The sequence below is a fragment of the Rhipicephalus microplus genome, chromosome X (genome assembly GCF_043290135.1).
Source record: "Rhipicephalus microplus isolate Deutch F79 chromosome X, USDA_Rmic, whole genome shotgun sequence".
NCBI classification, from domain to species: domain Eukaryota; kingdom Metazoa; phylum Arthropoda; class Arachnida; order Ixodida; family Ixodidae; genus Rhipicephalus; species Rhipicephalus microplus.
In genome coordinates, this window is record NC_134710.1 from 108,506,207 (window position 1) to 108,532,754 (window position 26,548).

The window sequence follows — 26,548 nt, forward strand, 5'->3', positions numbered from 1 at the left end:
TGAATGTTATGGCCGAAACAAGTACAAATCGAATAGCGATAACGCCGAATCGAGTATGAAATACAAATCGAATACTGGTCAAACAGTTTATGATTAGTAAGATAATTATTTTGAACCAACCCTTGATTTACTAGAAACAAAATTCTAAACAGCCCAAGAATTCTGCTTTATTTGTTATTTGGAACTAATCTGCGCATCCTTCAATATCTGAGTATAACGATTACATCTGATGGCGAAAAAATACCACAATTATTTAAATTTTGCCAAGCTTGTTTACAGCTGCAACTAAATACTTCGAAACATTTTGTAACTGCCTGCACAAATATAGTAGAGAGTGCAGTATGGAAGGTTTCATTTTCGTCAGCATGAACTCTCAAGTAATAATTATACACAAATATGAAGCAATTCTCATGACACAATATCACCTTGAGTGTCACGGTGATGTTAGTAGATTGATGAAACTGTCGCTTAAGCGACATTAGAGTTTTCAGCAAAAACACCAAGCTTCATCATGCAATCAGCATAGAGGCCATAGTCCTGTAAGTACATAGAATGTATACATATGGGTAATTCTATTATTAAAGTAAAGAAAGTTACCCTCCCCGTTCAAGCATCTTGTTTTTTTATTTATACTTGGTAAAACATGGAAAGGTAGGGTACATTAGAGCCGGCATTTTCAACATTATAACAGTAATGTACAATAAAAAACACAGAAAAGCAAAATTAGGAATAAAATAAAAAAAGTGATCAAACGCAATATGTACAATACTACATACATTATAGGGCATATTATGCATGCATAAGTACAGTATGTGTGGTCATAGTCCAGTTAATACATAAGAATCACACTGCGGATAGACTCCGTACAGATAGCGGCCAGGTATGTTATGAACTAAAGACAGTTGATTATTTTTGTGTTCATTAAAAATTTCAGAGGGCGCTCACTGCGCCCCTTTGATTATACCAATGTGGCCATGGTCCAAGTATTTTTCTAATTGTTCGTCTGTTGAGTCGGTTCAAGCGATCCCACAGTTCAGCGCATTGCTGATCGTATTGCGGGCATTCTAAAAGAATATGCTCTTCTGACGCATCGACATGATCGCAGTGGTCGCAGTGTGGGGGCGTTCTTCTTTTCACGCGGCATAAAAAATGAGGTGTGTATGAAACACCTAATCGTAGACGGTGCAATAGCATGTTGAATGGTCTATCGATCTTTTGATTTGGTCAAAATCGGAAAGACGGTCTATATGGTATAAAGTGACGACTTTGCATTTTCGTCTAACCAAGCGTCTTTGCATAATGGGTGGCACAGTTCAGAAAGAACCTTCTTGCTCTCTAAGAAATGAACGGGCGCTGGTGTCGAGTGAACTTTTTTGTGTGCTGCAGTGGCCAATTTGTCAGAAATTTTGTTTCTTGTCACTGCTACGTGGCTTGAGATCCACTGAAAACATATCTTGTGGCCGTCCAGATAACCGATGGTGATTGTTCTTAGTATTTCATATATGATGATGTCATCTATATGAAAATAAAAATCCTTAATCATTTGCAGCGCTCCTTTAAAGTCAGAATATATTACCCAGTTTTGTCTTTGCTGTCTTTCAACAATGAATTTTGAAGCTTGTAATATTGCAACAAGCTCCGCTGCTGTAGACGATGTCTTTCGAGGCGTCTCTCATAATTATATCATGGTTTTGGGACGTTAAACCCCACAAATCAATGAACGATGTCTTTCAAGAAAGTCGGAAATGTTTTTCTACTTTATATTCGGGTATATTAAAAGCCGCCGTCGAACTTTCATCCATTGTAGAGCCATCCGTGAAAACGAATGTGAAATGGTCTTCGTAATCGCACATTTGTTGAAGCGTTAGAAATTCGGCCTCAAGGTAGTGTGTCGAGGATTTTTTTTTTCTATCCCTGACTGAAGGTGATGCAAGCTGCCAAGAAAAAAAAATTGATATTGGGACTTAACGAATGTTGTTCTTGTTGAAGTGCCGCCTCGTAAGCTCGCAAGGTGTCACCGATTCGCTCGTTTCTTTGAATACGTTTTTCACAAAGCGGATGGCATAATGCCTTTGCGATAAGCGGAAGAAGTTGATTGATATGTGGGGTTTAACGTCCCAAAACCACTATATGATTATGAGAGACGCCGTAGTGGAGGGCTCCGGAAATTTAGACCACCTGGGGTTCTTTAACGTGCACCCAAATCTGAGCACACGGGCCTACAACATTTCCGCCTCCATCGGAAATGCAGCCGCCGCAGCCGGGATTCGAACCCGCGCCCTGCGGGTCAGCAGCCTAAGCGGAAGAAGTGGCGGCAGAGTTCTTGAATGCCAAGAACTTGAATTGGTGGTTCTCTCGCTTTTGCGATTACGAGGCCATTGTGAGTTGAGCGTGGTAAGCCCAGCCAAACACGTAGACTGCGGGCTACGTTGTTGTTTAGTTTACGCTCATTTGTCTGAGACATACTACGCATCACTGGTAATGCATATGTGATAGCTTATCGAACAAGAGCTCTATGAACCTTCAGAAATTATTCTGATGTGCCACCCCTTCGAACCACATTCGTCGTATGCTGATCATGTAAAAAATATTCGGTATCTTTAATATGCACCATTTGACTTGTTATTCAAAATTTTCGTATGTTTGCACAACCCTCCTCTCTGATTGATGGTTCAAGAAATGTGTGAGATTTTCCCAACAATAATAATAATAATAATAATAATAATAATAATACTTTATTGTACACATCCATAAGAAATACACAGAAACGGGCCTGACTGGGCTCGGCAGAGCCGGTTACAGCGATGTGGATACAACGTAACAAAAACAATTGTTGCTTTTTTGCCAACGAACAAACTAATGATTGACACTTTTGCTTTTTTACAAGCAGTAAATAAAAAAGAAGAACAAAGGAGGGACCCAGAGCATGCGTGACATGCAAGTAGACCATGCGATTTTACAGTGCAGCGGGTAATTTCTTTAATTGCTTTTTTGAACTAACTGAAAAAAATTCTTGAGGTAATGCATCAAAAATTTTTGGAATATATACACTTCTACATGTTTCTCCATATTTGTTGGAAAACCGAGGTACAATAAAGCGCTTTTTTTCTCTCAGGGGTCGACGCGTTACATATGGCACTTTAAAGTCATCACACCAATTGTATCTCAACACAACTGTTTTACTAAACAAATCCTGGAATACACAAAAGCCCAAATCCCGAAAAGTTGTACTGGCATCTACCTTACTACCGTAAGATACACTTTTAAAAATATTTTGAAGTAAACTATCAATGCATGTTTTCCAGCATTCTGAGCAAAGTTCGAAAACTGTAATCTCATATCTCACCGCACTATATGCTAGTGAATGAACTATCATTTTTTTTTCACTGTTAGAGGCACCAAGCTTTTATGCTGAAAAGAAGACATGCCACACTTCTCAGTTTGGAACAAATAAATGCCATGTGATGTTTCCAAGACATACCACTATGAAAAATTACGTCTGGGTATCGAATGTTTTGACATTTTCCACTGCAGAAAATGTGCAAGTATAGCCTAAACATGCCTAAATGAAAGGTGTGGTGACAAAACTCTCCCTCAGATGGTTTCAATGCCGTTTGAAAACATTATTATGGATTTCAAACAATAAAGTAATTACACTTATCGAGGTCGATGGTATTAAGCACATGATACATACTGAAGACATCATTGGCAGCAACAGACGTTTAGAGAGTGCGCTTCGAATTGCCATCAAGGTCACACAGGTCTACCTGGGACCGACCAGACTCAGATGCTCGCCGAAGAAATCAGCGCAGCTACTGAACAGGCCAAAGGCGATGGTCTCGAAACCAAAAGGTTGGAAGCCTGTATAGAGATCACTGTATACAAGTGAGGGTGGTATCATTCCCTGGGTAGACACCTTCCGCGTTCTGGGCATGACGGTTAAGTCGAATGATTCGAGCAACCAGACGGAATGGAAGCTTACCAAGCAAATTGAAATCATGTTTATAACAAGCGTTGCTAACCGGCGCCAAATACTGAGCGACGGCAACTAAACGCGTTTGGTTCACACTTTCGTGATGTGTCACTTCACGCACATCGCAGCCATACACGCTAGACCCAAGTGGGAGCGGAACAAGCTCAACACGTTGATCAGAAAGCCGTTCAAGAGAACTCTTGGCCTTCCCATGTGCGTGAGCTCGGAGGGATTGCCCCATCTTGGTATTCACAATTCATTAAGAGATAGCCGACTCACAAGAGAGGGAGGCAGTTCAGCAGATTGTCCACCAGATGTGCCACGAGAATTACCCTGAACAACCGACAACGATGAAGGTCAGATTCTACAGCCGTCCTCGAGAATGGAGAAAGCGCTTTCTCGTTGCTCACATTCCTCGGAATGTCTACCCCGAGTAACAAGTTGGCAGATCACGGGCTAGTGCTAAAGCCTTCCTGAAATATGCCCGCGCACAGGCCCGGAGTTGGTGCTTTAATGCAGCAGAGCACACTGCAGAGCGTCCGATGCATATTTCAGTCCACCGTGCTTCAAGCTTGATGCTCAGGGACGCAGTGTTCGTTTCACTGTGCTTTAATGTCTACACCCGTTCTGCAATATTATAATCCCTGTGACATTGCCTATGTTGACCGAAGCACCAGTTGGCTCTATTGCCTGCGCGTTTTATCGTGCAGAAAACAACAACTTGGCTGCGCTATTTATTGCAAGAATGGGAACGCTTGGAGCTGCGACGCCCCAACGTGGTTCAGTACTGGCTACAGCATATTCCAGGAAAAAAAGGGGGGGCAAGCATGTGCTTACAATAACAAATCGCAGCTGAAGAAATTATCAAGAAATCTGTATCGTAGATTCTGTGTGGTGGATGTGGCCTGAAACCTGATTCGGAAAAGTTCGCTGAACTCAGGGAACTGTATTTTTCTGAGAAGTGTCAGCTTAGTGTTGACACTGAAGGGGAGAGCTACGAGCAGTGCAAATATCTGCGAAGGCTCGTGCAAAACAGACTGTGCAGGAAAAGGCGCGCAGCACGCTGTTAGTCTGCAACATGTTCTAAACAATCAAGCAATGAATCTCGTGAGAAAAGAAAGCTGGCCACTGTGCAGCAGCAAGGGGCTTACATGAAAGTGCAGAATGAGGCACTGAATGAATCAGCACTGAAAGAAAGAATAGCAGACCTCCCGCAGAAGCAGCAACTTGCTGTGAAGACCTGCTTTTTTGCTGTCCCACGACAATCTGTGAAAGGCATGTCGTACGATAAGAACTGAATGGTCGAGTGCTTTTTGATGCAAATAGGCAGTCCGAGACTCTATGAGCACCTGCGCAAGGAAAAGAGATTTGTTTTGCCGGGGCAAGCTTGCTTCGAAAAATACCTGCAGTGGTTCAAAGGAAGCTTCCTTTGGACTTCATCCAAACATATTTTTGCTTGTGTTGAAAAAGAAGGCAGAAGAAAAAGAAGAAAAAGAAGAAAAAGAGGATAAAGAAGATATGATCCGATACTTGGGCACATATACCCTTACCATGACGCTGCATCATAAAGAATGTGATATGCCGCTAATAAAATAAAATATCACTACGACTGAGCGGTGCGAATAGCCGTTGACTAGATAGAGGTTGAGTAAAGTCACTGCGTTGGAAACAACGCGAAACGGCCGGGACGAAGACTAAAAAAAAAAAAAACTCAATCGCTGTTGTTAAGTTTCATTTGGCACAGTTTATAACGCAGTCGGATGTACCAAGTGCAGGCAGCAGTGACGATACCCTCATTAAAAAGAATTTGACTGCGAACAATTTTGTTCAGCTGCCAAAAACCAGAGTCTAATTGTTCGGCATCAAAATTGCCGTGAGTCAAATGATGACACAATTTTTTGCATCTAATGCGTCAGCCTTTAGGTGAGCCGTAGTACATTCATTGTGACTTCTTGTGTTCGTCGTTATAAGCAGAGATTAGCGAAAATAAGCCGACGACGTGAGGTACAGTGTCATTTTTCATGAAAGGGAACATGGGAGCGCGTGGCCTGCGTGCTCTGGTGGCTGCTGGGAGCGTGTTCAAGCGGGAGCCTAGAGCGACCACACTCTCTTGTCGCGTCATCTCGCGGTGAGCAAAACAACCGTTCGTTGCTGATCTAGAACTAGCGGCAAGATTGCGACCCCCTCCTCCTTCTATGCGATTATGCAAGAGCCGGTATTTGTATTGAAGGGGGAGGGGTTGCAAGCTTTCCGTTCTATATCAGCAACGAATGGTTGTTTTGCTCGCCGTGAGATGACGCGAAAAGAGACAGTGGTTGCTATCGCTCCCGTTTGAACGCGCTGCCATCAGCCGCGGGAGCGCGCAGGACACGCGTCACCGTGTTTCTTTCCATAAAAATTGACCCTGTACATGTGTGTGAAACGCTTAGTAGTTTTTTTTCATTCCGGACTGGCGTAGGATTATCTTCGGGCAGTCATTTGATGGACATGTGAAATTTACCGTCCCAAAAGCTTCATATGATTATCAGGGGCGCTGTAGTGGAAGGCTCCGGAAATTTTGGCCACCTGGGGTTCTTCAACGTACTGCCAAATCTGAGCAGACATGCCTACAGCCTTTTCGCCTCCATCGCAAACGCGATCGCCGCAACCAGAATTTGATCCCGCGACTCGTGGGTCAGTCGCTTATACTACCTTAGTCACTAGACCCCTGCAGCGGGGGCGGGAAGTTATTTGGCAGTAAGATTACCTCCATCTGGTGAAGTGTGTTTTGAAGTGTTTTAACGGCAACAAAGCAAACTGGATCCGCAGCAGGAAGTGGTGTGTTATGCTGCTTATAGCGCAGGAGCTGCCGGCGCGCGGTGGACGGATGGATGGATGGATGGATGTATCCCGCTGTACCCTTTAGATCGGGCTGTGGCTCACGACACCTAGCCATAAAGTTAAGTACTATCACTATTTGTTTAAGGATTGAATTTCATTCGCGCCTCGATTGTAGCCACCAATCAGTTAGTCTCCTTCTGGTTATTTCTACCCTTTAAAAGTCTATTTTGCCTTTCCTGTCCGTAAACCCCAATGTTTTGAGAAGTTCTGTGCCATTATCTTCGACTATGGTGTGGAGCCCTATCAAATGTTCAGCCGTTTCCTCCTCCTCTCCACACCTTTGAGAGAGGCATCGCCACCATGCGGTGATTGTGGGAAGGCATCAGCACGGCGCCCACGCGAGAGGGTGCGCTCAGCACAGTAGCCAGTATATTCTAAGCAATATACCGAAATTGAGAATTCAAACACTTGCACGTTTTGCTTAGATTTTAACAGTTTAGAACAAATGCTCTGGCGATGCCCCGCGTTACGGGTTGACGAATATGTTACGTCATGCATGTGGGATGCTGTCCTTGCAGTTCGAATTTGGACGCACAACTATGGGCCGTCCAAGGGGCCCCTGACATGGCGGAAATGTTATAGGGCTATCTGTCGGCGGAGAGGCTGTAGAGCGGCCAATGGTAGGCTAGGTCACGCACAGAAGGACCTAAATAAAGCTATTCAATTCCATCTGTATTGTTTAGACATCGTCATCGCCATCGCGATCGTACCTCTTGTTTTGGTTGGTGCCACGGTAGAGCGCTCTAATTACGCAATGCTTTTCAGTTTATTACAGATGACGGAATGAAATCATCTGTTCTCCCACATTTCCTTAAAAAATATCTTATTAATATTCACTAGCTTCAGCCACTCGTGTGTTGACCGATTACATAGCGAGAATGTACCGTTGGCTACTAAGAAAAGAAGTGGAAGAAGACCATCGGTTCGATCATTGTTTGTGTTATTTCTGCTCGGTGATTACTTTGCTGGCGAACTTCAGCCCTTGTTGCTGCCGGTTTCTACCTACCAATGCCGACCTGTGGTGCCTACCATGCAATGCGGGCCTGTGGTGTTTAGAACGTCGTCTGTAACGGGCAACATAAGAGCAGTGGTGATGGAGCAGTGCAAAAGTGGCGATGATGGTGACTGGCATTTACTCGGATGCCATCATGGCGGGTCCTTTAATGAACCGAAAGTTGCAGTGAGGTCATCACCTGCAGTAATCCATTCCACTACCTTCGAACGCGTTCACGCTGTTCCCATAGGAGAAAAGGCATCGGCAGGCCGCAGAGCAGCTTAATGGCGACGGCCAGCACCTGAGCAGCAGTCTTGAAAATTTGTGTCGTTTCCCCAACGCCGTCGAGGCGAAACCATATCAAGGCAAGGCTGAAGCTGCTGCCATCCACCAAATGAGGTACCTTAACGTCGTCGTCAATCACCACGCGACCTGCCAGATGAAGGAGCAGGAGCACAGCAGATGTGCAATGATGATGTCTTCAGGGTAAATCAGCAGGAACGCAGCAGATGTTCAAGGATAATGTCTTCAGGGGAAGGTAGTAGCAGCCCAGCACTGCTACGACCTTTGTCTGGGCAGGAAGTTCATCAGATTTTCAGCATTCGTCCGCTGCTTTCGTTACCGCTGCCATTGTAGAAATGCCATGCACTGGCGCTATAGGACAAATTGAGTTCTGCAGATGGTGTTCCTGGAGAACATTAGCCATCATAGTCGGTAGCTGGTGGCTCCAAAACAGTGGGCCATCAGCATCTGTCATCCCACATATCAGCGGAAGTGTTCTTTATGGCCAATTACTTAACACATCATGTTGTTCGTAACAAAAATAACGAGAAATTTAAAGTGTTTGGTGTTCTTTAATGAACGGAGCTGTTATAACCATGCGTGGTTATAACAGCTCCGTGCGTGGTGTTATGTCCAGAAGGCACTGCTTGAATAAATATTGGTTACCGACTTTTTAATAAGTGGAAACAAAACTGCCACATCAATGGGCGGGAAAGTGAATGCAATCTACGTTTTAAGGAGATCACGTCAGCTTCACGTTCGAGTTGGGTTTCATCCTGTCTGCAGGTCTAACCACTTGACTTGATCACCCTTTATTAGTTAGTGAAACACAGTTGCCAGTTCCATGTGTAATAAGAGAATTTGCACTTATTTTTTCGCTGAGTCACAGATTTTGCACCTCCCCTTCTACCTAAATCACTTAGGGGGGGGGGGGGGCATCCTCTCCTAAGGGTTCAGGGGGGGTGGGGGATGCCGCCTTCATCTCGGGCACACGCGCGCGGTCGACTGTTGGGGGAATCAACAAAAAACATTGATAATATGCTGGCAAACATGCCTTGAACCGAATGGTGACTAACTATGCTGGAGACAATGGTAAAAAGTAGTTATGTGCTTTCGTTCACAGTTGCGCTTGTTTGCCCCGCCGCGGTGGTCTAGTGGATAAGGTACTCGGCTGCTGACCCGCAGGTCGCGGGTTCGTATCCCGGCTGCGGCGGCTGCATTTCCGATGGAGGCGGAAATGTTGTAGGCCCGTGTGCTCAGATTTGGGTGCACGTTAAAGAACCCCAGGTGGTCGAAATTTCCGGAGCCCTCCACTACGGCGTCTCTCATAATCATATGGTGGTTTTGGGACGTTAAACCTCACATATCAATCAGTTGCGCTTGTTTCGCTGTATAAAAAAATGAGAAAATGGTTTAAACGGCTTTTCGTAATTGAGTGACAGTTTTTATTGTAACGAAAATACAGTCAGGAATTCAAAATTTTAAAATGTCTCGGCTTCTTTTGTGATCAGTATTCACTTGTTTGCTTCTTAGCATCTGAAAACGCTGCTGTGAAATTTCGTGTAACAAGATCATGTTAAAGATGAACGTAGCGGATGGGATAACCCCGAGTTTTATCATCCGATAAGAATTCACACGACAAGGTTTTAAAATGAACACATTTTCGCAGATCTGAAGTCTTTCTTTTCAAGGCGTAGACGTTTGCCTTATCTGCCAGCACACCACTGAGCAAGCATGCATGCACATAAGGCGTGTCATTCATCTGATGGGGAAAAAGTTGGCATAGGAGCTCTGACAAATGTACGGACGTCTACGAGCATGAACCTCTCAAATTATTTCCTTGGATGCAAGTATATATTTTGACGTCGTACTCTGCTCCAAGTGCCCTGCCGCGGTGGCCTAGTGGCGAAGATACTCGGCCGCCGACGCGCAAGTCGGGGGATCGAATCCCGGCTGCGTCGGCTTCATTTTAGATGAAGGCGAAAATGCTCTAGGCTCATGTGCTCAGATTTGGGTGCACATTAAAGAACTCCAGGTGGTCTAAATTTCCGAAGCCCTTCAGCACGGCGTTACTGATAATAATATAGTGATTTTGGGATGTTAAATGGGCCCTGAAGCACTTTTTTTGAGTAACCATGGAAATAATTCACTGGGAAAGCGTATTGCCTCAAAAATTTAAAGCCGCAAAAAATTTTAAAATCCGTCTAGTACGAGTGGAGTTACAAAGATTTGTCACATGCTGCAATCGCGTTCTCTTTTCTCTCGTCCCCACGAAAGCGCTGGAAGCTAAGCAGGAGGGAGGGGGGGGGGGGGGCAAACAAAAAACGTCACGCGTGCTTCGTGACCTTGAGCACTTTTTTCTTTTTTTTCATCGAATACGCGGCTTTCTCAGTGCGATCGCACGCGCACGCGTGGACAAGTGACAGCCTCTCGCGGCAATTTCTGTAACAACCGAGCGCCCCATGTTCAAATCAGCCAATCGCTGATAGATGGGTCATTTACGTGTGATTTTTGGGCATATTTCATGATTTGTCTAGGTAAGAAAAAGCAATTTATAGCTAACTGATAATTTATCGCGAATTCTAGGCTGCGTGCTGCCCTATAACATTTGGCTTGCGTGTTCTCGGAAGCCTCTACTAACGATCGGCAGCGTTTACTGACCATGTTCCAAAAGTGTTGCAGGGCCCCTTTAAACCACACATATACGTCAATCTGATGTTATGCCATGCACGTCCACTGAATGTTCGAAAATACTTTGGGAGCGAAGCTCCTCTCAGTCTAAGCTTGTCATTGGTCATGCGTACCCGAGTGAAGAAGAGACGAGAAATAAAAGAAGGCAAAACAAGTGGATGACCATTTCTCATCTCATTTTCTAGGTGGCGTTAATCTGCTGCTGAAGTGCCGCTACTCTCTGATTGACTGTTGCGCGTGCTTTCCAAGAGTGCACGGAAAACGAGTGCCTCGCTGTCTCCTGGATAGTTGTCGTTCGTGGCGGATCATTGGTGGGGCGTGGACGAAGCAGAGTGGCGGGCGCGTTAAAAACGTTTGCGCTCGGCTTCCTTGGCTCGCTTCTCGTCGATGTGACCCACGCGCCATCTGCATTCTTGAACGCGATCGGATGCATGGATGCATGCACCGATAGACGGACACACGGACGGACGCATGCTTCGCCCCACTCATCATTCACTGAAAAGGTGTACTGTGATTTTTTGTTCTTTTGCGCTATCTTATACGAAAGTCATTAGTAAGCACATTTAACACCTAATGGTTATAACGACTCCAAAGTAGCATGCTGGACAAAACATGTGGGAACTACACGCACGGGCTATCAAGAGATAGCACCACGTGTTGTGCACTAGCGGTGCGCGTGGCTCACTTACACTCTTCAAAAGAGTCGGCCTGCGGGCTGGCCGGGGGTAAGGTGCCTTCGTATCCACCATGAACGGATGCTGTCACCCGAGCTGGCTGATTGCTGCTGCCGGGAATCATTGTCGCTGCGTAGCTGCCTCATACCATGTTTAGTTTAATAAATTGTTGTTGTTTGTTTTATGTGAAGCTTCCGTCGTCCTTGCTTTACCCACGGACGGGATGCAGGAAGTCCGAAACCCACTAAATCGAGCACCTCAAGTTTTTCGAAAAAATTTAGTGGTAGGCAGCTAGAGTATTGCTAGCTCATTATACCATATGGTGAAGTAGCGCACTTTTGACAGAGAAAAAGGGGACAAGATGAACACGACGCCAGTTATTAGCTGATATATATTAGCCTAGCCTATAATTAGTCAGTCAGTCAGTCAGTCAGTCAGTCAGTCAGTCAGCCAGCCAGCCAGCCAGTCAGTCAGTCAGTCAGTCAGTCAGTCAGTCAGTCAGTCAGTCAGTCAGTCAGTCAGTCAGTCAGTCAGACAGACAGACGGAAAGACAGAAAGATAGATAGATAGATAGCTCCCAAGGAAAGCTTTCCTTAGCATTATTGTCTGTTATTTATCCTCAATATAGAGTCTGACAAAGAAAATGAGCCCTTATATTTAGACTCTCCTTCTTTCATAACGAGGGTCTCGTTCTGGTGCACTAGATGCCTTGAGGTGGTATGCCAGGAAGTGCCATCTCGCAACAATATCACGTACTACGTGACGCCAAAACAGGTGGAAAAGAGTGCTCCCCATTCACCGTATTGGAAACAGGTGACTCTGTTTGACGCTCTCACGTTAAAGCACACATTTGTTTCCCACGAAGGTGACAGGGGCATGAGGGCCACCATAGCTCAGTGGTAGAGCATGGGACGCGTTATTCAAAGGTCACCGGTTCGGATCCTGCCGATGGTAAGCTATCTTTTCATGCACTTTTCTTTGATGATATGTGGCGTTTAAGGTCCCAAAACCGTGATATGATTATGAGAGACTTCGTAGTGGAGGACTCCAGCAATTTTGACCACCTGGGGTTCTTTAACGGTGCGCCCATATCTGAGCAAACGGGCCTACAGCATTTTCGCCTCCATCGAAAATGCAGCCGCCGCAGCTGGGATTCGATCCCGTGACCTGCGGGTCAGCAGCCAAGTACCTTAGCCACTTGACCACCACGGCAGGGCTGCACATTTCTTTCTTTAGATTTACATTAGAATCACTTCTAATAACATCCGTTATGCTTTTCTTGGCATTATGGTCTGTTAGTTCTCATTGATATTGTGAAGAGTTTTGGTAATTCAAGTTTCTTTGTTTTATGGTGATCTCCATCCTTATTGTAAAGAAGCTCTTTGTCCCTCTTTTTTACCCCTTTCCCGAGGCTCAGTATCAGGCCATAAGACTGATTGAAGGCAGCCTTTCAGTTTTCTGCTATAATATTTATATCTCTCCTGGGTACCCATTTTCCTCGACAGCGATGTGGTCATGGTCCTTGAGAGTGGTGTGACCATATATACACCATTGTTATTCATGAACAACCTGCTGGCATTTTATATAGCGAGCATTTATACGTATTTGCTATGCTCGATAGAGATTAACCTCAGTTTAACACGTGCCAACTTTGTGACATTGTTGCTGTTTCCACGAGGTTGACCACGATGAGGAGGAAGAAGAGCACACGCTTTTCGTTAAAGTCACCGTTATATATATATATATATATATATATATATATATATATATATATATATATATGTATATATATATATATATATATATATATATATATATATATATATATATATATATATATATAAATATATCATTTTAGAACCACCATTACCTCTGTCTCAAATCGCATCTGATAGCCTGCATCGCTCCCTGCTCAGATATACTCCTTTTTCGATTTTCGGCTTTTCTTTCTATATTTTTTTTCAGCCCAAAATTACGTTTTGTTTGAAAAACCAATAGCCTTTTAATTAAGATCCTGCCGCCGGGTTCTTGGCCGATCCCCCTTTGTGGGTGTGCGCCAGAGTATCAAGGATCATCATCATCATCATCATCATCATCATCATCATCATCATCTTTCCAAGAGCAATTGTATGTGATACACTCATTGGCCACTGTCGTCTGTTACGGTATTTCTTCTTTTATGCTCCGAAATAAATGCAATATTTCTGAGATTCGCTGAGGTTTTGCGAAATGTCATATGCAGAAGTGGGCTTCGTAGCGCTGCTACTTAGCGATTGCGCTAGCTGAAATGTTTATGAGACTCGATTAAGCGTGATAAAAGGAGATGGCCGTTCTTCTGAAGATGTCCGTCTGCAGGCCCACTGTTATGCCTTCGTGTGTAGTTTCAAAAAATAAATTTTGATCTTTTTATGTGCGTTTCACTCTTCGTTCTCATGGTCAGTGCTGGTGACAGATGAAAGACGTTCGTCCAAATGCTGATGATCCTCTGAAACATGGTGCATACACAATCGTAACAGAGAATGCAAGTGGCATGTTTATGAAAAACCACACCTCCATGAAGGACATTGTAAGAAAAAGTCGCCTACTTTGTTGCATGGTGGCTCACAGGTTTCTTAGCTGCCAAGTTCCAGATATATCAGCATTGGTATTGTCCTAAAAAGAGGCCAGACAGGTTCCACTGAAATCTTGCAGATGGCACCGCGATGTCATCTTCGTGACATCAGTTTTATAAATCTTCGTTTTAGAGTTTGCTACTCCCCAGCATTAAATTTCTAAGGAACTCAAATGCAAAATATATACACCATGAGCGGGGTCTTTAGTAAACTCAAGTTGCTATATTAATTTTTCTTCATGTTCCTTGAATTTTCTGCGCAACACGCAACGTAATGATATTTAAGTGTCCGTTGGTTCAGAAATTCTACATGATGACTTGGTGAGCTGATGAGTCACCATTATGAATCCATATACACTAAACAAGGTGTCACAACAAAGGAGCAATTCAAGTGGATTAAACGTCAATGGAGACAGCTGGGTTATTCCAAGTCAAACATGCCAGCTATTATGGCGACCATCTCAAACGTATCCGAAAAAATGCGCTGATTTATTGCATTGAAAACAGTAACTGCTTAAATATATCGTGGAGAATTTTCGTTAGTTAATTGGGAGCCTTCAAAACTTTCCAGATTTTGTATGAGTGCTGCACGTAGGAAAATTTGTTCTAAGGGTATTGTTTCTTGCAATACCAAACTTGGTTCACGTATTTAGCAAAGCTTTTATGTAAGTCATTCCAAGCTCAACAATATTACTCCACTTTATTAGTCATTCGCATGCCCAGATGTTCTGCCGAAATGTTCTATGGTTGCGTTTTCTTCATTGACAATTGCGTCTTTTATGAATCTCTCCATAAGTTGTACTAAGATTACTAAAAATGCATTGTGTGCTGAAAATATTTAGACCCATCAAAGTTCTAAAACGTACCAGAAAAAAAATCAAATTTTCGCATAATCATCATTTTGGTCCCTAACGATACGCAATTTACGTCACGTGATGCTCACAATAAAAGTCAGCTCTATACGATATTGAAATAAAATAAAAGAAGTTGTTTTATAAGGCAAGTTTATCATTGCAAGGATGAAAATAATTTTTCAGGTTTGCCACTGATTTCTATCTTCCCATTTGGTCATGAGGCAGCTTTCTCATTAAATTCTCCATCGCGGTCAATTCGGAATCTCAAAAAAATTATTACAGCGAGAATTGTAAAAATAAAACTTGCTGTGATGAAAAAAATGGTTTGTTTGCTTTCCATTGAACTATAAAGCTGACTTTTCACTGGATCACCCTGGCGTGTAAATTTTTTATTTATTTATTTATTTATTTATTTATTTATTGATACTGCGATCTTTTACAAGATCATAGCAGGGGTGGTACAAAACGCTCCAACGGTGACCAAAACAATATATTTAAGAAATTAGTGACTTTTTTCCTTATAGATTAGGAACTTGAGGAGTCTGAAAATATGTTAGAGGAAAATATACATTCCGTAGAGTGAGTATTTTTAAGTCAAATATTCATACAAGGCGCAGTATTGTGATGAAAATGTGCAGCCTATGAATATTTTGGCAAAATTCCAAATATTAGTATTTCCGATTTAGCCTCCCAAAACCATGATATGATTATAAGAGATGCTCTAGTGGAAGGCTCCGAAAATTTCGACCACGTGGGGTCTTTAACGTGCTCTTAAATCTAAGTACATGGGCCTCAAACATTTTCGCCTCCATCGAAAATGCAGCCTCCGTAGCCGTTGGAAAAATTCCTGGACGTGTAATGACAAAAACATATACAGTAATATTATTGAGCTTACAACGACCTACAAAAGTGCCTCTGCTCAGCATGTAAACTAAGTTTTGTATTGAAACAAGAAACGATGGGACGTTCTTACAACTAATTTTGTTTACCTACAACACCCAGAGGACCTTCTTGGAAATTCGGAAGGCTCGCACGTGACCAAATTAATTGCAACTGATCCACACAGTTTTTTAATACATCTGATATGGTCAACAAAATGGTCAGTAAAATTGGCATAGAAGGAACAAGCTAGGACTGTGCTCAGGCAGTGTTGCATAAATAATTTTGGGGTTTCGCGTGCTAAGGAAGACGTAATTGTGATGCATGAGGCTGTGGGAGACTCCGTATAAATTGGGACTACATTGGACCACATTAGTCCCAACCTGCACCTAAATCTACTTACACGATGATTTTTGCCTTTCAGTTTAATACAAATGGGACTACCATGACCGGATATCAACGCCATGCGTTCTTGCCTAAAGGGTAACTAAAATCAAATAACAATATAAGTCAGAGGGAAAGCTAAATGCAAGACAACGTCTAAAACGACAACAGTATCAACAGCAGCACACTACTCACCGAGAAATTAAAGTAAATGCACGAGAACACATGCGCTACAACACTCGCAAAATCATCTCGATGCCGTTCGAACAACAGCCGACAATTAATCACCAGTAATCCAACTACCTTCACTTAATAAAAAGCCATCCGTGACAACAGAAGTAATGAAATGCTGCTTGTTCCTTTATGTTTGATTCATAAAAAAGGAATTACGGACATTTTTTGGAGAATGGCGCGAGTGATTCGAAAGTTAAATTTTCACCTCGTTAAGCTGCACAAGTCGTGCCATCTAGCGGGGCCCAGTCAAACAACGCACGTCTGCCATCTCGGAGCCAATGGCAGGAAATTCATGAATGGATGCTGTTGCTTCAGTGGTTCCCGCTGCTTCCGTTCTGCTGCTATTAATGTCGGCGACCGCGCAGTAAAGCCGGACAACATTGTGCATGGCAACAGTGACGCGGGACTTTCTGTTTGAAACGGGTAATTTGAAGTGTGCTAACCCGATGCGACTAAAACGTGATTTCATTTTTTTATTTCAAAATAAGCACTAGCTTGGCACAAAGGTAACACTACAAGGTTTCTGGACCACTATTTCAACAATGAAAGTCGACTTAATAGAAAGAGAGAGATAATAAAATGAGAGAAAGGCAGGGAGGTTAACTGGAAATTGGCACATCTGGTTTGCTACCCTGCACCCTGAGAAAGGGGAATAGGGAAGAAAGATGAGAAAGAAAACGAAAAGCCAAACAGACGCGCGAAAAAGAAAAAAAGAGAGCAGGGGCGCTATAGCCTATTCACTAGGCCACTACCACGCAAAAAGTTTGATAAGGCCTTCACTGATTTTCTGTGCGAAGACAGATCATGTCAGCTTTCGAGAACTGACTGTTCTGACAAGGATATGTCGTCAAGGCGGGCTAGCGCAGCAGCTAGCGGCTGTCTTTACACGCTGTAGCGGGGGCAGTGAGAGAGAACGTGCCCCATCGTTTGAAAGCTGCCGCAATGATCCCAAGCACTGTCTTCTATGCCGATTTGAAAAGCGAAAAATTTGTGGATTTATAGTTACCTTTAGTGACCTGCAACAGGAAAACGTGATAGGTGCCCAGCCATTGCGCCAGAAATACAGGGCATATATACATAACAGTAAGACTACAAGTTGGACCATACATAACCATACTGTTACACGAGCTACATATTCAGGTGGACGTAAAATATGCCGGATTGGTTGACATGACGTTCGGTGGTGTCCTTGGCTAGGGTAGCATAATATTATTTGTGGTGGAATGCAGGAATAGTTGCATTCCGCACATCGGTGTGCGTGAAACAACCTGGATTCGGTTAATTTTATACCGGTGTCCCATACTATGGCGTCTAGTTTGTTCGTTAGAGAATAAATAAACAAATAAACAAACAAATAAATAAATAAATAAATAAATAAATCAATAATCTCTGATGGAAATTTGACGCAGCATTTTTTCCTAAATACAAATCTGTCTGCTGACGAGAACTTAGACGCAAATGAATCATTTGCCGCAGAATCAGTTGCAAACGCGAGACTGTTTGTCCAAGTACCATGCAATTGTCCTTTCATGTCTTACTATGGCAGGGAATCACTGGTTTAGTAAGCACCGTCTTACTGTTCTCGCCGCCGATAAAGTGTTTCGTTCTGGCCGCCACTTCCGATGAGTCTTACACCTGGGCTGGATAGTATGGCGGGGCAAGCGACCTCCTCGAGTGTGGGTGAGGGTGGGTGGAGGCGACGGCGGGCCTTCCGATGGAGTGTGGCGTACAGACAGTGTCAGCCTTGGCGGGCCCACTTTGGCCGCGTGATGAAGCCGATTCGAGCATCATAAAGACCAGGCCAGCATACCCCCTCCTCCTTGTTTCTAGTGCGGGCAGCATCAGGATAGGCTGAAAGCAGAGCGAAGAACGGCCCAGGAGTAGCTGCTATTCGTCCGAGCCTCTCGGAGTACACACCCTTCGTGGCGGCGGCCGCGTAAACACGGCGCCAGGCACCCGCCCTTCCCCCCCGCCCGAGTGTGTGAGAAGCGGCCACTTGGTCGGCCCCGAGTGGGCGCACAAGTGGGGCCTGCGCGAGTGTCCGGACCGCGGCCAAGTGCGATGTTGGCCAGCTCGGCGACGCCCTTCTCCGTCAAGGACATCCTCAACCTGAGCGACAGCGGCGTCGATGAGCTCGACCCGCAGGCACTGCTGTACCAGGCGCAGAGCCTCGAGAAGGCCTTTTTCGAGGAGGCCTGTCACGAAGGACTGCTTGACGCGGACGCGCTGCTGCTGCCGGCAGCTGCCGACTCGGCGGCGGCATCGACAGCTGGCGGTGGCCAGTGTGCACCGCATCTCTGCCTGCCCTACCACGCAGCCTGTTTCGAAGGAGGTCCCGGGTTCGACCCCGGCTACGCGCAGCACGACGAGGCGCCGACGTCCCACCTGGCGCAGCACTGCGGGAGCGTCCGCACCGATATGCTCTGCCAGCAATTCCCGAGTGACGCAAGTAAGCGAATGTTCCGCATGAAATGATCCGTTACTACAGGCCAAGTCTGCTTTCTGAATTCCAGAAAGTGCAAGCTATCTGCAGGGCATTCTAAAGCCGCGCCGCGACTTACACACTTGTCACGGCGCGGCTCTTACAATAGTTCCTGGTTGGCGAATACAAAGTTGCTCATTGTTCTGTAGAGGTGTGGCTACTATGTACTCTCGTATAATGTGGGATAAGCTTAGGCCGTACGAGTTACCGTCAATGCATATTAAGGCGCACGGTTGTTCTGATAGCAAGATCCCTAAAAAAAGATGCATTCTATTGTTGGTAAAATACACAAACTTCAGCAATCAGTTGCCATATGTGCTTCTTCTATTCTTAAGGTTGTAAAATATTCATTCATACATCAATAGGCGCTTTTTACGCTACATGTGTCGCTCGCTTTAACCTTCTCTAAACTAAGGGTATATGTTTACTACAACTCTCACCACCACGCTAAAAATAAATGCTGTCCGCATTCACCATTGAGTGAGCAAGAAATGTTATTCGGAAAAAGGGAAAAGAAATCTACTCAGCAGTTTTATGTATTCTATATTGTTCTGGCCAGCTTTCGTGCACCTGATAACTAGTGTCATGTTGTTAGTCGTTAATTATTTCGCAGTGAAAGGTGGCACGAGATCGCAACACAGGCCGCATACGCCGTAGATGCCCGCCGGTGCCACCGGTGTCCGTTAACACTATCGCGCGAAGTGAGAAAAAAATACTAAGAATTTAAAGAACGCCAAGAACACAATGAATTTGAACGCGGGTACCATGCGGGCGAGCCCAGTATTCTACCACTGAGTTATGCCGGTGCCTAGAACGCCATGGCAAACAGACCCTAAGCAGACTTCATGTTGGAAAAAAAATCGCATTAATTTGTGTAATAAGCCATTTAAAAACGCACACGAACAGCCAGGAGTCACACAATGTGAATTGCGTAACGAGTGGTCGTCGAATGGTACAACCCATTACAATAGGGCTATATGCATGATAATTCATCGTTGCACAAAACAACTTGCAAGTGTGCAACGGGTAGGACGCTTCACCGAAGAATGACGAAGGATGGCATAGTATAAGCCTACACAAAAATATGATGACTTATGGCGTAGTGGGTACCCTGTAAGTGGGCGCGTTATCCAAATCGTTTTTAGAAAAAAGCACCAAAAGGCGGCTCTTTCAGCTTTCGCCGTGACTGTGGGCCGTAATCCACGCAGACCTGGCATTTTTTTTTTCGCTTTGCTTCCACGACAACGACATTCAGAACTTCGTGGCCAGTTTTAGACCTCTGCCTTCTTCTTTCACCTTTACCCTTGTTCAATATTTATCGTCAATCTCGCAAATAATAGTTACATGGAGTGGCCAGATGATACAGCCGTAGAACATTTTTATGAGCGAGCAGTGAAGTTTGACTTTGGCAAAGGAGTTTTGCGGAAGCCCGCAAAAGCTGGAGGTGGTTCCGCAAAAAGGGCAAAGAAAAAATTGGCAGATCCCACGTACAGTAGGATTCGATCATATGGGAAGCACGAATGAGGAAGATTGGTATGTCACTTCAAAATCAGCACAACGTTACGAGGCGGACGTAAATTATGCCGTACATGATGACTTTCGTGTCAATATTATGATCTTTGGACGTGAGATTTACATTCGTCGTCCATTAATGTCACGTAACACCAAATTTGGTATACATGGAGATTGCAAAGCAGCCGTGAGCACGCTATGAGCGTAGCATGCAGTGATGTTTTACATCACATGAATATCATGACTATCATGTTTGGACGTGTCATTAACCTTTGTCGTCTATTCTTGTCACATGATACCAAATTTGGCACATGGGGAGGCAGTGAAACTGCTGCGAGTGCGCTATAAGCGCAGCATGTAGTCATGTTTTACATAACACGCATGTCATGATTATGATGTATGGACGTGTAATTTACATTCGTCGTCCATTCACGTCTCGTAATACCAAATTTGGTATATGTGAAGCTAGCGAAACGGCCGCGAGCACATGATGAACATGTCAAGTTTTTGCATGACACTCATGTCATAATCATTATGTTTGCACCAGTCATATACCTTCGTCATCCATTGATGTGACGTAACACCAGATTCGGTATATGTGAAGCTAGCGAAACGACTGCGAGCGCACCATGAGCATGGTGTGTAGTCATGGCTTACATGACATGCACGTCATTATTTCAACGTAAGGGTCTTTCCCTTCTGTTTGCCATTGAGTCATGTGATACCATAACAGTTTTGCAATATGTCATGTGAACGAAACCACCGCAAGAGCAGCAAGACCATGAAATGTCAATCATGACAATCATGACATACATATCATGGTTTTCATGTTAATACTAGTCAGTTATGCTCGCTAAAAGTCGTAGGCGGCTATATATATATATATATATATATATATATATATATATATATATATATATATATATATATATATATGTATATAGATAGATAGATAGATAGATAGATAGATAGATAGATAGATAGATAGATAGATAGATAGATAGATAGATGGGCTCAATGTCACCGTAGTTCGCTAAGACATGCTTCGCGTTTAAGACTGAAAAGCCATTTCACTGTGTGAAGATGGACGACCAGTGAACCTATAGCACAGCTCACACGGATAGACAAGGGTACATTCATTAATCTTCAATATATTAGTGACAACATGCCTGTGATCGCAGTGATATAAACTGATTGTTTCCATTACATCCCTAGACAGATTGTTCTCAAACGTTAACTATATACGTGATCACTGTTGAGTGGTTAAGTGACTCGGATTGGTGTGGTAAAAGTGACCCATACCAGCACAAGTTGAGTAGACCATTTCTTGCTTGGCTCTAAAATGTTAGCGTTAAAGTCTCCAGCCATGATTACTGAGATACAGTCATCACGGCTGATGTCCACTCCAGGCACACTTGGGTGAGCCTGGAGTGGATATCACAAGTGACAGTAGGTATAATAATTCCGCAGCAGGTCTGCCCTTGGGACTGCTTCCAGGTTCGGCCTATGCTCCCTTTTGATATGGTATAGACGCACTACAACGCACAACGCAGTGGACCCTCACCATACACAGCTTCGGCATGAAATGTGATTCATCCACCCGTTTGTATAGCATCGTGCCAAAAACAATGAATGAATTTTTTCGAAATCGAGTTTGTATTTGCATTCTAATCCTGTAAGACGGCTTGCATACGTAATAAATGAAAACTTTGCGTGTGTGTGATTTTTGTGCTGTGAAAGTTAGAACACATGTAAGCTACGGACGAGTACGACAGCTATTTAGGTTCATCTGACATTCTGGTCGTATGCACATTACGTCAGTGTTCACTTCACTGGTGCAATTGTACTTGTTCTACCACATCGTCGGTGGTCCTAGTGTTTACATACATACATACATACATACATACATACATACATACATACATACATACATACATACATACATACATACATACATACATACATACATACATACATACATACATACATACATACATACATACATACATACATACATACATACATACATACATACAAAGATCTTTATTAAAACTCCAGAGGGACTGTTTATTCACCCTTTCACTATTTTTTGGATTTACATGCTGCACTTTGGCCAAAGCTAATGAGCCATCCTAACCAGCAAAAGTTTGAAGTCCTAAGAGCCCCTTCAGCCAGTCGGCGGCTCCACCACCTCGCTATTTTTTTTTTGTTTAGCATGCTGCACTTAGGCAAACGTTAGGAATCATCCAAACCAGCAACTGGTTTTAACGAATTTTCACTACATTGTTTAAGGAGATAAAGCAACATGAAGAAGACAACATTCTTCGTCGCTATAAAGATGAGCGTAAACACTTTTTCAGCCTCTCAATACCATAAAATTTGTGTTTTGCCAGCGGTTATTACCTGCAGCTCGATACCTAAGATAGCGACCAACCAAATCACCTTGTGCGTTATAAACACAATGGGGCCAAAATAAGCATCGAGGAGTTAAACTCTATTTAAACTGAAACATCAAATTATTGGGAGTGAGCTCTTAATTTACGAACGGAAATAAATGTGAACAACATGACAATTTTTTCTTGAAAGCCGAACCCATGGTTTTAGATTGACACCTGAGACGCTCCCTGATTGAGGTACCACAGAATTTCGTACTTTATGGAGGTGTTTTTTAATGTGCACTAGATGTGAAGCCAATCAATTGTTAGCAAGCGTAAATTTAGACCAGTGCAGTTTACGCGTAATGACTTTTCAACCGAATGTCACGTAGTATTAGACGTGATATCTGACACAAACTGCTGCCGAGTAAAACTGCTGCATCATGAAATCAAAGCAGCCAGAGATAAGATCGTGCAATAAGTGAGAATAACTAATGACTGTTCAGTTCCTAAGCTTCTATATCAGGTTGAAGGCCGCCGCGGTGGCGTTGCGGCTACGGTGCTCGGCTGCTGATCCGCAGGTCGCGGATTTGATCCCGGCCGTGGGGTCGCATTTTGATGGAAGCGAAATGCTTGAGGCTCTTGTGCTATGTGATGCCAGTGCCCGTTAAAGAACACCAGGTGGTCGAAACTCTAGGAGCCCTCCACTACGGCATCTCATAATCATATCGTGCTTTTTGGACGCAAAACCCCAGGCATTATCATTACTATACCAAGTACCACACTTGTACTTGGTATAATAATCAAGACTTCAGAAAGAGTTGTCAAACAAAACATACTGATATTAATAAATTGTGTAATAAAAAAAGAAAGATACGTCACTACGCCTTATGCATTGTAAGTGTACCGAATGCACTCTATATGGTGCCACATCCTCAAAGATATTTAAAAAAAATCACGGCATATCCACGAAGTGAATGGTGATGAGTGCGTGAAGCAGTGGGATCGTTCAGTGTTACCGTAAATTAATCATGACATTGACAACTCACGCATGTCAACGCGTGCCAAGACGTGTACAATTATAAAATGTGTTTATTGATCATAACAAGTATGTTGTGTTGAGTGGGAAATTCAATTTTTTCTTCGTTATTACTGCTTTGCGGTACCGGATCTAGCTGGAAGTTGGCAAAGACAACATCTGGGCACGTTTTACTGGTATTGTTGTTGGTTGGGATGCAGTCGTATGAAATGCATCGTGAAGAATATCGAGACGTCATCTACTGAACAATTCTGTTGTCCGTGATCATCACCGTCATCATCTTCAGTGTCATCAGCGTCACCGTCATCGTCATGACATATAGTGATAACTTGCATGCGCTGTGTTATGATGGCGCAGATAATGTGTGGTCGGGGACGCGCTGGTTCTTCATCGTCATCATGATCAGCATCATCGTCATCGTCAGTGGTGGCTACGGCTACGGCCTACAACGCACTTTTCCGTCTGTACTTTTTTTTCGCCGTCATGTTTTACAGATACGACATTGTTTTTAGTGCACAGCAGTGACACAAAGTGGACATTCTGGCGGCTAAAAATTTTATTGGCGTGAGTGTACAGTGTAATTTTGGGTGCTGTCTTCCATTAAAACAAAGCTAAAGAAAAGTTACGGCGACGCGTGCTGGTGGCCCCCTATTTATGGCTCCTTGGGCGGCCGCCCAGCTCGCCCACCATTAAAGCCAGGCCTGACAGCTGGTGTAATGTAAGCTTCCCTTGTTCTGAATTCTGTGTTTTTGTTATCTTCCACTGCTCTCGGACGGCTGGTCCGTCTGATAACGAACAGTATAACAAACAGTATTACACACAGATAACGCACAGTATACACCTTCCTGGCTACCACAATAACCACTTGAACGTACCCATTGTGTCCCTATGATGAAACAAGTTCTTTCTAGACACGTTCAATATTCCCGCCAGCAGGGGTGAATAACCTTCGATTGACGTAAAGCATGAGTCACCGGTGTCCGGGAGGTTACGTGAACCACTAAGATAGTGAAGGAAACAGCTTCATTCCTTCTTTACTCGATGCCAGTCAGAAATGATAGCTACACTGACGTATATGGCGGCACCATGGTGCCGCCATACGTTAGCGCTTGCACCGTGTACGGTGTGGGCGCGCTTCGCGAAAGCACGTGAAGGAGCTCTAAAACATTTGCCCCATGTGACTTACTTACACTGACGCTGTTTCACTTTTACTAACGAAGCTTTCAGGATGGCCATTGCAATGACTGTAGGGATTGGAGAAATGTTTCATTTGTAGGCTTTTTGATTTAAATTAACTTCCTTGGGGTTGTCTGCTGGCTGTCAGTAATAGGTCGTAAAACTAAGGTTGTTGGTAAGCATGCGAAGCTTATAGATCGGTCAATTAGACTCTTAAATTGTTGTATCCACACCTTTAAAGGCTACGTGGTCGAGGGGCAGCAAACATTCCGTAAATCACGCAAAAAATAACGACAGGCCGTCCAGCACATGAAAAAAAAGAGTATGTGTGACTCATTTTGGGTAGTCCTGACTTGCAGCGTGTAAGAGGCACGTTAACTCTCTTCTGTGTCACAAGACTCTCTGAACAGAGTATAATGACCTCCAGAGAGAGGAAGTGATTCTGGTGTAGAACACTGCTGTCAGTATCTGTCATTTTGCAAGTTTTTTGGGTGGCTTTGTGAAAGACACCGTTCCAGTGACCGTGGCGATGAACGTGAATTCGCCTGGGCTTTCTATTCCAACCATCCTCGTCGTCTGCAGCTGTTACAAAAAAGCGTACTGGCCACCCGAGGGATGCCGAGAACGAGGACATGCTGATTTACTCTACGGCCAGTGACAAAAGCCCCTACGAGGGTGACATTATGCCTGTGACAAGCGTCAGCCAAAAAGAAGGCTAGTGATGCCGTCTCCATCAACAAGTAAAAATGCTACGAAGACGTGAGAGCCTCCAATTTACACAATTCTGTTTGTGCCGGTCGATTCGGCTCATATATAGTCTTAACCGGCTCAGTCATCAAGACACGTCTAGATCTCTTGAGGCCCTCTCCCAGTGACAGGTCTTGGACACGAGAATCAATAGGCGTAAGAATATCCTCGCCATAGACGTCACTCAACGAAGCACATTGGAAGTTTCGAGCAACGTCAAGACGTTGTAGGATATCAACGTTCGCTCCTATAGACGGTTTTAAGATTGCAAGCATTGTACTCAAAACAACGTCCGGTCACCTCATTTACCAGCTTCTAACTTGGAAACTTAAAGCAAGTTCTAAAGTTTTTTTCATGGGCATAGAAAGTCTTTCTTTAGCTTTTCAGACAAAAGAAACGTGCGTAAAGATCAAAGGAGTTTCTTAGCATTCTTATGTAGCTCAAAAGAACATTTATTTGATCTATATATCTGAATAAGAGAAACAAAGTTTAAAAAACGAGTGTGCTATTTTCTACAGCACTTCTTGCCTACTAAGGCACATCGGTGGACGAAACCGGATGTCATCAAGGGTCAATGTTTGTAAACAGTGAAAGGGTCTATATACCTGATGGCCGCGGCTTTGCTGCAAGCGTCATTTATGATGTCAACATTTCTATCAGCGAAAGTGACTTGGCTGCTCTCATGAAAGCGGTGTCCGAAGAACTTACCATACTGCAAGCCCGTCGCTTTGGCAAATCACACTGCGTGAAACTCGTGTTCA

At 43.8% G+C, this 26,548-nt stretch overlaps 1 protein-coding gene across 1 annotated transcript in view; it reads left to right on the forward strand.

The window, feature by feature from the left end:
- Positions 1-18,467: 18,467 nt before the first annotated feature.
- LOC119176764 (homeobox protein Nkx-2.5) overlaps positions 18,468-26,548 on the forward strand; it is a 73,382-nt gene continuing 65,301 nt past the window's right edge. The window contains exon 1 of the mRNA XM_037428121.2: positions 18,468-18,905. Within this exon, the coding sequence (XP_037284018.2) occupies positions 18,518-18,905 (388 nt within the window). The 5' untranslated portion in view covers positions 18,468-18,517. The remainder of the gene's footprint in view (positions 18,906-26,548) is intronic.